Source organism: Crotalus tigris, unplaced genomic scaffold, assembly GCF_016545835.1.
Source record: "Crotalus tigris isolate CLP2741 ecotype Arizona unplaced genomic scaffold, ASM1654583v1 scf7180000024116.2146003, whole genome shotgun sequence".
NCBI classification, from domain to species: domain Eukaryota; kingdom Metazoa; phylum Chordata; class Lepidosauria; order Squamata; family Viperidae; genus Crotalus; species Crotalus tigris.
In genome coordinates this window covers 1,710,986-1,722,546 of record NW_024100393.1, presented here as the reverse complement: position 1 = coordinate 1,722,546, position 11,561 = coordinate 1,710,986, and the positions used below count along the sequence as shown (strand labels likewise).

At 45.8% G+C, this 11,561-nt stretch overlaps 1 protein-coding gene across 1 annotated transcript in view; it reads left to right on the top strand.

Moving 5' to 3' along the window:
- The first annotated feature begins 2,058 nt into the window (after window positions 1-2,058).
- PSMD2 (proteasome 26S subunit, non-ATPase 2) overlaps window positions 2,059-11,561 on the top strand; it is a 41,487-nt gene continuing 31,984 nt past the window's right edge. The window contains exons 1-5 of the mRNA XM_039322506.1: window positions 2,059-2,199; window positions 5,233-5,289; window positions 7,586-7,750; window positions 9,666-9,787; window positions 10,779-11,003. Of these exons, the coding sequence (XP_039178440.1) occupies window positions 2,059-2,199; window positions 5,233-5,289; window positions 7,586-7,750; window positions 9,666-9,787; window positions 10,779-11,003 (710 nt within the window). The remainder of the gene's footprint in view (window positions 2,200-5,232; window positions 5,290-7,585; window positions 7,751-9,665; window positions 9,788-10,778; window positions 11,004-11,561) is intronic.

Sequence of the window (11,561 nt, the reverse complement as noted above, 5' to 3'; positions counted from 1 at the left end):
ACTGACCGTTCAAAGTTACAATGGCACTAAAAAACTGACTTATGACCATGTTTCACAGTTACGACGTTTGCAGCATTCCCATGATCATGTGATCAAAATTCAGATGCTTGACAACTGATTCATATTTATGACAGTCGCCGTGTCCCAGAGTCATGTGATCCCCTTGAGGGAAGTAAGCCCAGAGAGGGAAATATTAAAAGGGCAGAAAAATATATTTTTCCTCAAAAGGATTTTTTTAAAACCAAACCTGGCCCCAAATCTATCTCTCTGCCCCAAGCAAGAGCTAGCCCCATACAAGTGCAGATGTAAATCCATTAGAAAGTTGAAGTCAGAGCAATCAAGAAGACAAAGAGAAAATCTGCATGCCCCACCCAAACTCTAGGAGTCATGAGCCCCATCACCTGGGAAGCAGGATATGATAATAGGATTAAACCACAGATATCAAGGCCTAGAAAAACACTCAGAAACAGCCTCAAGGTTCATGCCACAGGAACAGGAAACTATTCCAAACAAGGCTTAGAGGGGGTATAAAAGCCTACTGCCCATGTGCTCAACTCCTCTTTCCTCTCCTCTGCTCTTTCTTGCAAGGACCATCTTTCTGCTTCTTCAATAAACTGTAACCTTCTTCCTAAAGCAGTCGCCATATTGCTTATTTATCCCCAGCTTGGATGAACCAGGATGAAGACTTACTTCTGACACCCTTTTGCGACCTTCTCACAAGCAAAGTCAATGGGGGAAGCCAGATCCGCTTAACAGCCGTATTACTAACTTTACAGCAGTGATTCTCTTTAACAACTGTGACAGAAAGGTCGCAAAAGGGGTCAAAACCCATTTAATAAATGTCTCCCTTAGCAAGATCAATTTTGGGCTCAATTATGATCATAAGTCAAGGACTCCTGTAAGTCAATTCTGAATGACGCCAATTATAGTAATCCTTAATGCTTGTAATCGTAATACCCTTAACTATAATTACTATTGATAGAATGTCCACTTTGTTCTTTCCTCTTGTCTATATACTGGGAGCTACCTAACTCAGTGTTTCTCGACCTTGGCCATTTTAAGATGTGTGAACTTCAACTCCCAAAATTCCCCAGCCAGCATGGCTGGCTAGGGAATTCTGGGAGTTGAAGTCCACATATCTTAAAATAATAATAATAATAATAATAATAATAATAATAATAATAATAATAATAATAATAGTAGTAATAGTAGAAGTAGTAAAGTTGGAAGGGACCTTGGAGGTCATGTAGTCCAACCCCCTACTCAAGCAGGAAACCCTACACCATTTCAGACAAATGGCTGTCCAGTCTCTTCTTAAAAACTTCCAGTGTTGGAGCATTTACTGTTTCTGGAGGCAGGTTGTTCCACTGATTAATTGTTCTCACTGTCAGGAAGTTTCTCCGTAGTTCTAGGTTGCTTCTCCAGCCAATGGCCAAGGTTAAGAAACACTGACCTAACTAATCAAATATTGATAATATAAATATATTATATAAGCCTGGGATCCTCAACCTTGGCCACTTTTAAGACTTGTGGACTTCAACTCCCAGAATTCCTCAGCCAGCTTGCTGGCTGAGGAATTCTGGGAGTTGAAGTCCACAAGTCTTAAAGTGGCCTAGTTGGAGACCCCTGCTCATAGCCACTCCCACTTTCTTTTACATCCAGTGTGAACTGAGTTTGCTGTATTGCAACCATCCCTGGCTGAGGAATTCTGGGAGTTGAAGTCCACAAGTCTTAAAGCGGCCAAGGTTGAGGAACCCCTGAAATTATTAAGCAATACAATAAAGAGCGGCCAGGAAAGCAGCCCCACCTCCTGCAGCTGCCATTTCCACGTGGCCTTCTGCCTTGCCCCGCCCCCACTCCTAGCCTGGCTCCTCCCCGCTCCTCCCCTTACTCCCTCTCGCCCCGCCCCTGCACCTCAACCCCGCCCTACGTCTGCCGGAGCTCGCGGCCCTCCCCTCTCCTGAGGCACGGATTGGCCCGCTAAAGCTCCTCCCCGCTGCCGAGCCGGCGCATGCGCAGTGTCTGTGTCGGCCCCCCCCCGAGAGGAAGCGGCTTGTGATGGAGGACGGCGGCGGTTGTCAGAGGCGGTCTAAGGCCGGGGGCTCGACGCCCGGCTCCGGAGACGACAAATTGGCGGGGCCCTGGAGCAAAGACAAGAAGGATCCCAACGCCCCCGCGGCGGACAAGGAGCAGGAGCTGGTGAGAGCCCGCCCGGAAAAGTCGCGCTGAGTCACGGCCAGGCCCGGAACCGGGGAGCTCGCCTTAACCCGGCGCTTCTCCGGCCCTTCCATCAGCCGCCCGGGCTTCTGGAGAGGCTCTACGCCAGTGTTTCTCAACCTTGACCATTTTAAGGCATGTGGACTTCAACTCCCAGAATTCCACAGCCAGCAATGCTGGCTGTGGAATTCTGGGAGTTGAAGTCCACATGCCTTAAAATGGTCAAGGTTGAGAAACACTGCCTTACGCCGAGTCCTTCCTCGCTTGTCCTCCCGCCCGGCCAGGGCTGGTAGAGCAACTCGGGTGCATCTGAGCATGTGCAGAGTGGCGCCCACAGATCTGAACGGGACGTGAGCCAGTGGGGCGATTTTGGGGCCAGTCGCTCACACTCGGCCCCACCCACCTCACGGGGTGGTGGTTACGGCGAAAGATCGGAGCGTTAGGCATGCTGGCCCCCTTGAGTCGTCATAATAAAGGCGGGGTACAGCTCGTCCTCGACTTACGACCGCAATTGGGCCCAACGTTTCTGTTGCGAAGTGAAACATTTGGGAAGTGAGCTTTGCCCCATTTTGTTTTTTTTACAACCTACCTTGTTGCCGTGGTTAAGTCAGGGATAGGCAACCTCGGCTCTTTTATTTTATTTATTTATTTATGAGACTTATATACCGCTTTAAGTGCAAGCACTCTCTAAGCGGTGTACACCAGTAAGCAATGTGTGTGTGTGTGTGTATTTACATTGCCCCCAACAATCTGGGTCCTCATTTTACCTACCCCGGAAGGATGGAAAGTTGAGTCAACCTTGAGCCGGTGAGATTTGAACTGCTGACCTGCTGACTCGTGGACTTCAACTCCCAGAATTCCTGAGCCAGCCACACTGAGGGGAAAGGGAGAAGTTTCCAAGCTGAGCCAAACTGGCTCAGGAATTCTGGGAGTTGAAGTCCATTAGTCATAAAAGAGCTGAGGTTGTGCCTACCCCCTGGGTTAAGTGAATCGCTGCAGTCGTTAAGTTAGTCGTTAATCGCTGCAGTCGTTAAGTTAGTAACAAGGTTGTTAAGTGAATCTGGCTTCCCCCGTTGACTTGGCTTTTCAGAAGGTTGCAAAAGGCGATTTAAGTGACCTCCCCCCCTCCAACGAGACGACAACTGTCATAAATATGAATCAGTTGCCAAGGAACTGAACTTTCTTCAGGTGGCTCTGGGGATGCTGCAGTGGTCCTAAGTGTGAAAAATGGTCCTAAATCGCTTTTTTCCCCAGCGATGTAACTTTGAACGGCCGCTAAACAAACTGTTATACGTTGAGGACTACTCAAATATATGACCTCGTTTTCCTCACCCGGAAAAGGGTAGTTCCAATGCCTCCCCTGGTCTGCCTCTGTGTGGATCGGTGAGCCTTCCTCCTTTTGAGACAAGCAGATGAGTTGTGGAATAAGCGACCTTGGAGAGCACCAGAATGAGCCTTTGGACCGGGGTGAGGAGGAAAGAGCTTCCCTACCTCTTAAAGGAGACCCTCCTCCCAGTGTTGGCAATGAGCTTGAAAGCCATAGGAGGTCCTCTTTGGCTAGTTCGTCACTGGCACATTTCCAAATATTCCGTGGTTTTCCCACAATTGCCACCTTGGGGAGTTAAAGGGAGACCTTGTCGTTAAAAACCTGTGACTGAGATTAACAGAATAAGGGCATCAGAAGGGACCTTGGAGGTCTTCTAGTCCAACCCCCTGCTCAAACAGAAGACCTTGTACCATTTCAGATAAATGATTGTCCAGTCCAGTGTTTCTCAACCTTGACCATTTTAAGGCATGTGGACTTCAACTCCCAGAATTCCACAGCCAGCATTGCTGGCTGTGGAATTCTGGGAGTTGAAGTCCACATGCCTTAAAATGGTCAAGGTTGAGAAACACTGGTCCAGTCTCTTCTTAAAAGTCTCTAGTGATGGAGCACCCACCACTTCTGGAGGCAGGTTGTTCCACTGGTTAATTGTTCTAACTGTCAGGAAGTTTCTCCTTAGTTCCAGGTTGCTTCTCTGCTTAATTAGTTTCCATCTGTTGCTTCTTGTCCTGCCTTCAGGCGCTTTGGAGAATAGGTTGATTTCCCCCCCCCCTTCTTTGTGGCAGCCTCTTAGATATTGGAACACTGCTATCATGTCACCCCCCTCGTCCTTCTTTTCGTTAAACTAGACATACCCAATTCCAGCAGCCGCTCTTTATATGTTTTAGCCTCGTCCCCCAATCATCTTTATTGTTCTTCTCTGCACTCTTTCTAGAGTCTCAACATCTTTTTCATATCATGGTGACCAAAACTGGATGCATTCCAAGTGTGGTAGTGCCTTGTGGGAGATTAAATACTTAGGACAACAGTAAAAGGCAGTTGGGATGCTCCTATATGCTTTCCTGGCTTGGCTTACTTGCTAGATCTGCCTGAAATTCAAACAAATGCTGGTGTTTATGACGTTAAGCCTATAGTTATTTTTCTCAATTGGCTTAATGAAGATTTCTCTCACTGCTTGAATTTCAAATGTTTCTATCTTCATTCATTAATGATTAAATGTAGGTTACCGTGCTATCGTCACCTTGCTGTTGCTTTGTATTCCTGTTTCATCCATCAGTTTAGTTCAGTGGTTCTCAACCTGTGGGTCGGGACCCCATTTGGGGTCGAACGACCATTTCACGGGGGTCGCCAAACAACGCAGTCCGCCATTTTTTCCCCCTTTTCCTTAGCTGTGCTACTCCCTTTTATTCTATTGGCTTTTGAAAGCCAATAGAATAGACTCTCTTGAATAGAGTCTAATTCTATTGGCTTTCAAAAGCCAATAGGAATTGTCCAGGCTGTCTCTGCCCTGCTGAGCCCGCCAAAAGTCCCATTCTGCAAACGGTGCTGCACCAGTTGAGTAGTCCTCGACTTACGACCGGTTGAGTAGTCCTCGACTTACGACACTGGTTTAGTTACAGTTCAGAATAGTTGAAGATGTAGGTTTTCACAGAAGCCTGGATTTTCACATTTTTTTCCTTCCTTTCTTACAGTCTGAGGAAGACAAACAACTACAAGATGAGCTGGAAATGCTTGTGGAGCGTCTGGGAGTAAGTACTGTTCTTGACCGTAAACTTGTAGAATATCAGAATATATTGATTTTCCAAGTCTAGGAACTATAGAGTGTCATACGGCAATAAAGCACATGCTATACTATAGTGACAATCTTATGTATGATACAGGTAGCCCTCGACTTACGACCACGATTGAGCCCAACATTTCTGTTGCTAAGTAAGACATTTGTTAAGTGAGTTTTGCCCCATTTTACGATTTTTTTGCCACAGTTGTTAAATGAATCCCTGTGTTTGTAAAATTAGTAACAGGGTTGCTAAATGAATCTCCCTTCCCCATTAACTTTGCTTGTCAGAAAGTTACAAAAAGTGATCACGCAGGGCCCCAATACACTGCAACTGTTATGTATGTTGTCAAGCATCTGAATTTTGATCAGATGATCATGGGGATGCTGCAATGGTCATAGGTGTGAAAGTGTCAAAAGTGTGCCATGGTTACTAAACAAACGGTTGTAAAATTGAGGACTACCGGTATATTCTTTCTGACAAGGATAGTGTGCATGTTGCGGCTTTTACCCTATTCTCATAATAAAATTCATTCTCACTAGTTGATAGTATTGATCCATCCAAAACACTAGCACTGTTTATAAAAATAATATTTTAAGTAAAACTATCAATGGGCTACAGATAATCCTTGACTTATGACTGTAAAAGACCCCAGAATTTTTGTTGTAAGTCACGAGATTGTAAATTGAAGCACCTATGTGACTGGGCCCAGTTGTATTACTTTGTAAGACAGATGTTTTGATTGGTTCATCATTGCTGTCATGAATCTAAAACTTCCTTTGCATCATTTTTTGTTTCAAATCTTACTATATTAACGGCATTCTTAGATGATCTCCAAAATAGCAAAAACATAAAATGGGGCAGTTACCACATGCCCTAATAGGGAGAGTTCCATGAAAGTGCTTCCGCGAAGCCACTTAGGCACCTTCCTATTGGACAGTGAAGAGGGTAACCTGGAAGAAAGTTCTCACCATTGTTTTAATGTTTGTGAGGTTCTTGGTTATTTTTGCCTGACTATTGTGTGACCAAGAACAGCATGGTGGCCTAGTGGTAAAGACCCTCCCTTCCCACTATGGAGGTTGAGAATTCGATCCTAGTTAGTGGGGGATGTTTCTTTTCTAGGGCTCAAAAAAAAAAAAATAATCTGCAAACTCCACATAGGCATCAGGAAGGACACCTGGTCCATAAATGTTGAGCTCCATCCAATCGCCCAGACTCTACCTAAATAGAATAGAATAGAATAGACCTGGAAGGGACCATGGAGGTCTTCTAGTCCAGCCCCCTGCTTAAGCAAGAGGTCCTGTACCATCTCAGTCAGATAACTGTCCAGTCTCTTTTTAAAAATTTCCAGTAATGAAGCCCCCACAAGGGGGTAAGCTGTTCCACTGGTTGATTGTCCTCACTGTCAGGAAGTTTCTCCTTAATTCCAGGTTGCTTCTCTCCTTGATCAGCTTCCAACCATTGTTTCTCGTCCTTCCCTCTGGTGCTCTGGTGAACAACCTGCCCCCCTCTGCCTTGTGGCAGCCCCTCAGATACTGGAGTACTGCTATTATGTCTCCCCTATTTCTTCTTCTCTTTAGACTAGCCAAACCCAAGTCCTGCAGCCGTTCTTTGTATGTTTTGGTCTCCAGGCCTTTGTTCATTTTAGTTGCTCTTCTCTGGCTTTTTCCCAGGCTCTCAACATCTTTTTTGTGATATGGTGACCAAAATTGGCTGCAGTATTCGAGATGTGGTCTTACTAGGGCTTTATAAAGTGGTACTAATAGGAATAGGAACTACAGGGTCATAAAAAGGAAGCTTTTTTTTAATTGTGTGACCAATGGTGGACTGAACGGAGCAGTTCCCTGATCCTTCAGACTCTTCTTAACCAAATAGTTATGTCTTGTTTATAGTAAATGTGTTCTTAGTACAAGTCCCATAGCAAAGGTTTGAGCGGATGCGTACAGCATTAACCTTGTGAACTCTCAAGTTTCCTCCTTCCGTTATATATTCAAGATGGACAGTATTTAATTTGCTACGTATATGTAGGGATGTGGATCTGTACATATGTTGTTCATAGTACGTTTAGGTGTGTGTCATGTATGTGTTTCACTTTGAGAGCGGGCAACTAAATTTCATTTTTGATGTGTGCCTTTGTGCCCACAGTAAAAAAAAAATGACAATAAAGGTTATCTTATCTTATCATACTTAACAGAAGTAGCAACTTTGCAGGGAGAGCTTGGCCTGTAAATTTTTGTTTCCTTTCTAATGACCACCAATCTGATTGCAGGAGCAAGACACAGCTCTTTATCGTCCGGCCCTGGAAGAGCTACGCAGGCAGATCCGCTCTTCCACGACCTCCATGACTTCTGTGCCCAAGCCCTTGAAGTTCCTGCGGCCACATTACGGCAAATTGAAAGAGATCTACGAAAACATGGCTGCAGGGGAAAACAAGGTAACGTAATCTGGATTGATTGAGCAAGTGTCGGGGCTACTTTACCATTTCTCTCTCTCTCTCTCTCTCTCTCCATCCCTCCCTCCCTCCCTCCTCTCCCCCTCTCCCTCCCGCCCTCCCCCCCTCTCTCCCTCCGTCCCTCCCTCCCCCCTCTCTCCATCCCTCCCCCCCTCTCTCCCTCCCTCCCTCTCTCCCTCCCTCTCTCCCTCCCCCCTCCCCCCCTCTCCCTCCCTCCCCCCTCTCTCTCTCCCTCCCCCTCCCTCCCTCCCTCTCTCTCTCCCTCCCTCTCCCCCTCCCTCTCCCTCCTTCCTCTCTCTCTTTCCCTCTCCCTCCCCCCCCTTTCTCCCTCTCTCCATCCCTCCCCCCCTCTCTCCCTCCCTCCCTCCCTCCCTCTTTTGTCCTTCCTAATAGCTAGCTGGCTCGCAAATTGGCCCCAGGTTGTCACCAATCTAAATACTGATTTGACTTCCTTTGCTCCTTTTTCTTTGTTTCAAAGATCACTATCTTCACTGCATACCTTCACACGATCTCCCAAATAGCAGAACATAAAATGGGTGGCAAGTGAGAGCCGGTTTGGCTGCAGGCTGGGACCTGGGAGACTGTGAGTTCTAGTCCCGCCTTAGGCATGAAAGCCAGTTGGGTGACAAGTCCATTAACTCCCTCAACAAGCCACTGCGTTGCGTGGGTGACAAGCCGGTGGGTCCATTCCTTTCGCAATCAGTGGGATCAACACTCAGTTGAGCTGAAAAAAGAAGGCCGGCCACTTGCTAAGAAGAAGATAAAATGGGTGGCAGTTGAGGTGGAACCCAAGAGGGCTCTTCTAATGTGACTTAAAAGCTTCCTGTACAGTTGGCTTATAAGAGGACTTATTCATAAGGAGAGTGAATGTGTTGCTTGTTCCTTTGAGGAAGGAAAGTGTGTTTTTTTAGCTTTAAGAAGCCAAAAGCATCTTTCTGTTAGGAGAGAAGGTCCTTAATATTGCGTACAGGTGGTCCTTGAGTTACGACCCCACAACTGAGTCCAAAATTTCCATTGCTAAGCAAGACTGTCGTTCAGTGAGGTTTGTCCCATTTGACGACCTCTTGTGCCACAGTTGTAAAGTGAATCCACTGGAGTTGTGAATCGTGTCATTGAGCACATCTGGCTTCCACCGTTGCTTTTGCTTGTCCGGAAGCCAGCTGGGAAGGTTCCAAATAGTGACCACATGGATCCTGGGACAGTGCAGCTGCCATAAATACATGCTAGTGGCCCAACACCTGAATTTTGATATGTGACCATGGAGAGGCTGCAACAGTCGTCAGTGTGAAAAGCGGTCATAAGTCACTTTTGCAGTGCCGTTGTAACTTCGAACAGTCACTAAACCAGTGGTTCTCAACCTTTTTAATGCCGCGACCCCCCAACAGGTCGTAAGTTGAGGACTACCCAACCGGTTGTAAGTCAAGGACTACTCAACTTGTGCAGCACCGTTTGCAGAATGGGACTTTTGGTGGGCTCAGCAGGGCAGAGACAGCCTGGACAATTCCTATTGGCTTTTGAAAGCCAATAGAATTAGATTCAATTCAAGAGAGTCTAATTCTATTGGCTTTCAAAAGCCAATAGAATAAAAGGGAGTAGCACAACTAAGGAAAAGAGGGGAAAAAATGGTGGACTGCGTTGTTTGGCGACCCCCGTGAAATGGTCGTTCGACCCCAAATGGGGTCCCGACCCACAGGTTGAGAACCACTGCACTAAACAGATGTTTGCAAACCTAGGACTGCCTGTAACCATCCCTGGAGATTCTGAATTTTGAGTATTGTTCTTTATTCAGGCAGGCTGCGAAGCATAACCCAGAGTGGTGCTTGCCATCTTTCACTTTTAGAACGTGTTAGCCAGAGGTGTCGTTTGACACAGTCTTGACATCTCTTTCTCCTTGTAGCGTTTTGCTGCTGACATTATATCTGTTTTGGCCATGACGATGAGCGGAGAGCGAGAGTGTCTGAAATATCGGTTGGTGGGGTCCCAAGAACCCTTAGCTTCATGGGGACATGAATATGTCAGGTAAGGAGCAAGCTCAGATGTTTGATGATCTAGAACAGGGGCCCTCAACCTTGGCAACTTTAAGACTTGTGGACTTAGACTCTCAGAATTCTGGGAGTTGCCAAGGTTGAGGACCCCTGATCTAGAACAGCAGCCCCCAACCTTTTGGGCACCAGGGTCTGGCTCCATGGAGAAAAATTTCTGGGGCGTGGTTTTGTGTGCTGCCTGCATCCCCTTGATGGGGCTTGTTAGAGAATTTTAATTTCTCTATTGGTGAAAAAATAAATCAGAAGCTCTCACAGTTGACTGCATTTAGCTGATTCAAAATAACTTCTTTATATTCATATAAAAATATTTACAATTCTTCTTTACAGCAACATAGCTCAATTGAAGACTTCTTCCAGAGAGATACAGAGACAGACCTGAGACTGGAAATCCAGCTCCTAACTCAATACGCTTTTGCACAGACTCAGTAGCACTTTCTTCACATTGGCTGACTGAGTTACCACATGACTCTTCCTGCTCATGAATATTCCAACAGGGCTTCACTTGTTTGCGCAGCCCGGTTGCTGGCATGCCAAGGCCCGGTGCCGGTCCAGGTCCACAGACTGGTTATTGGGGACCTCTGATCTAAACATCAATAATACAGTTCTTCTGAACTATATAGTTCTTTTTTATTGTTAAACATCACCTTTCATCTGCAGAGCACAAAAGACTTTCAAGCGATGTCCCAGTTAACACTGTTTCTTCAGTACTGTCTCTGGCAGCAGGTGTTTTATTAAACAAAGGCTGCTGATGTCTCTTTTGACATATAATCTGTTATTTGGAGTCTTCCTCACAATAAAGCAGATAGAAAGATTTAAGTCCCAAGTTAAGTAAAGGTGCCTCAGGAATTTCACAGGCTGGAAAACAAAATATAAATTTGCCAGACCAAAAAAAAGGTGGCCTACGGTAGAGAGTTTGGTTTGGTTTGGTTTTGAACTCATGCCATTTTATTCCATTGCCCCCGCAGACACCTGGCAGGTGAAGTCGCCAAGGAGTGGCAGGAGATTGACGAGGCAGACAAGACTCAGAAGGACACCCTTTTAACTCTCGTGAAGGAGATTGTGCCCTACAACATGGCCCATAATGCTGAGCACGAGGCCTGTGATTTGCTCATGGAAATTGAGCAGATGGACATGCTGGAGGAATATATCGATGACAATGCCTATGCCAAAGTTTGTCTCTATTTGACCAGGTGAGGGAGCTGTGCTTTCTGAGTTTGTGCAGTTCAATTCATTGGAGTTGGCTAGGCTGAATGAGGTCACTGAGACCAACTCTTCTGATGAATATAGAGCTCCAGATTCAGACATTCATGGTCGGTGGCTATCCAAACCAAATTTCTCTGCATAATTGGTTCTGCGGTTCAACTACAAAAGGTTTTTTTTTTCCTGTCACTCAGATCCTTTATTCTTTTCTTTTCAGATTCATGAAGAATGCTATTCACCTGTCTACCTTCTCAAAACTTTTTTGTTTCCACTTCCTTCCTATCTTGTTCTTCTAAAATCCCAGTGAATCTTTTTCTCTCTTAGCCTTTGAACCTAATTTCTTCTTTGTGTGTGTGTGTAGTTCAGAATAGTACTCAAAGTGGAACTACCGTATTTTCCGACGTATAAGACGACTGGGCATATAAGACAACCCCTGACCTTTGAGAAGATTTTCATGGTTTAGAACAGTGGTTCTCAACCTGTGGGTCGGGACCCCATTTGAGGTCGAACGACCATTTAATGGGGGTCGCCAAACAACGCAGTCCGCC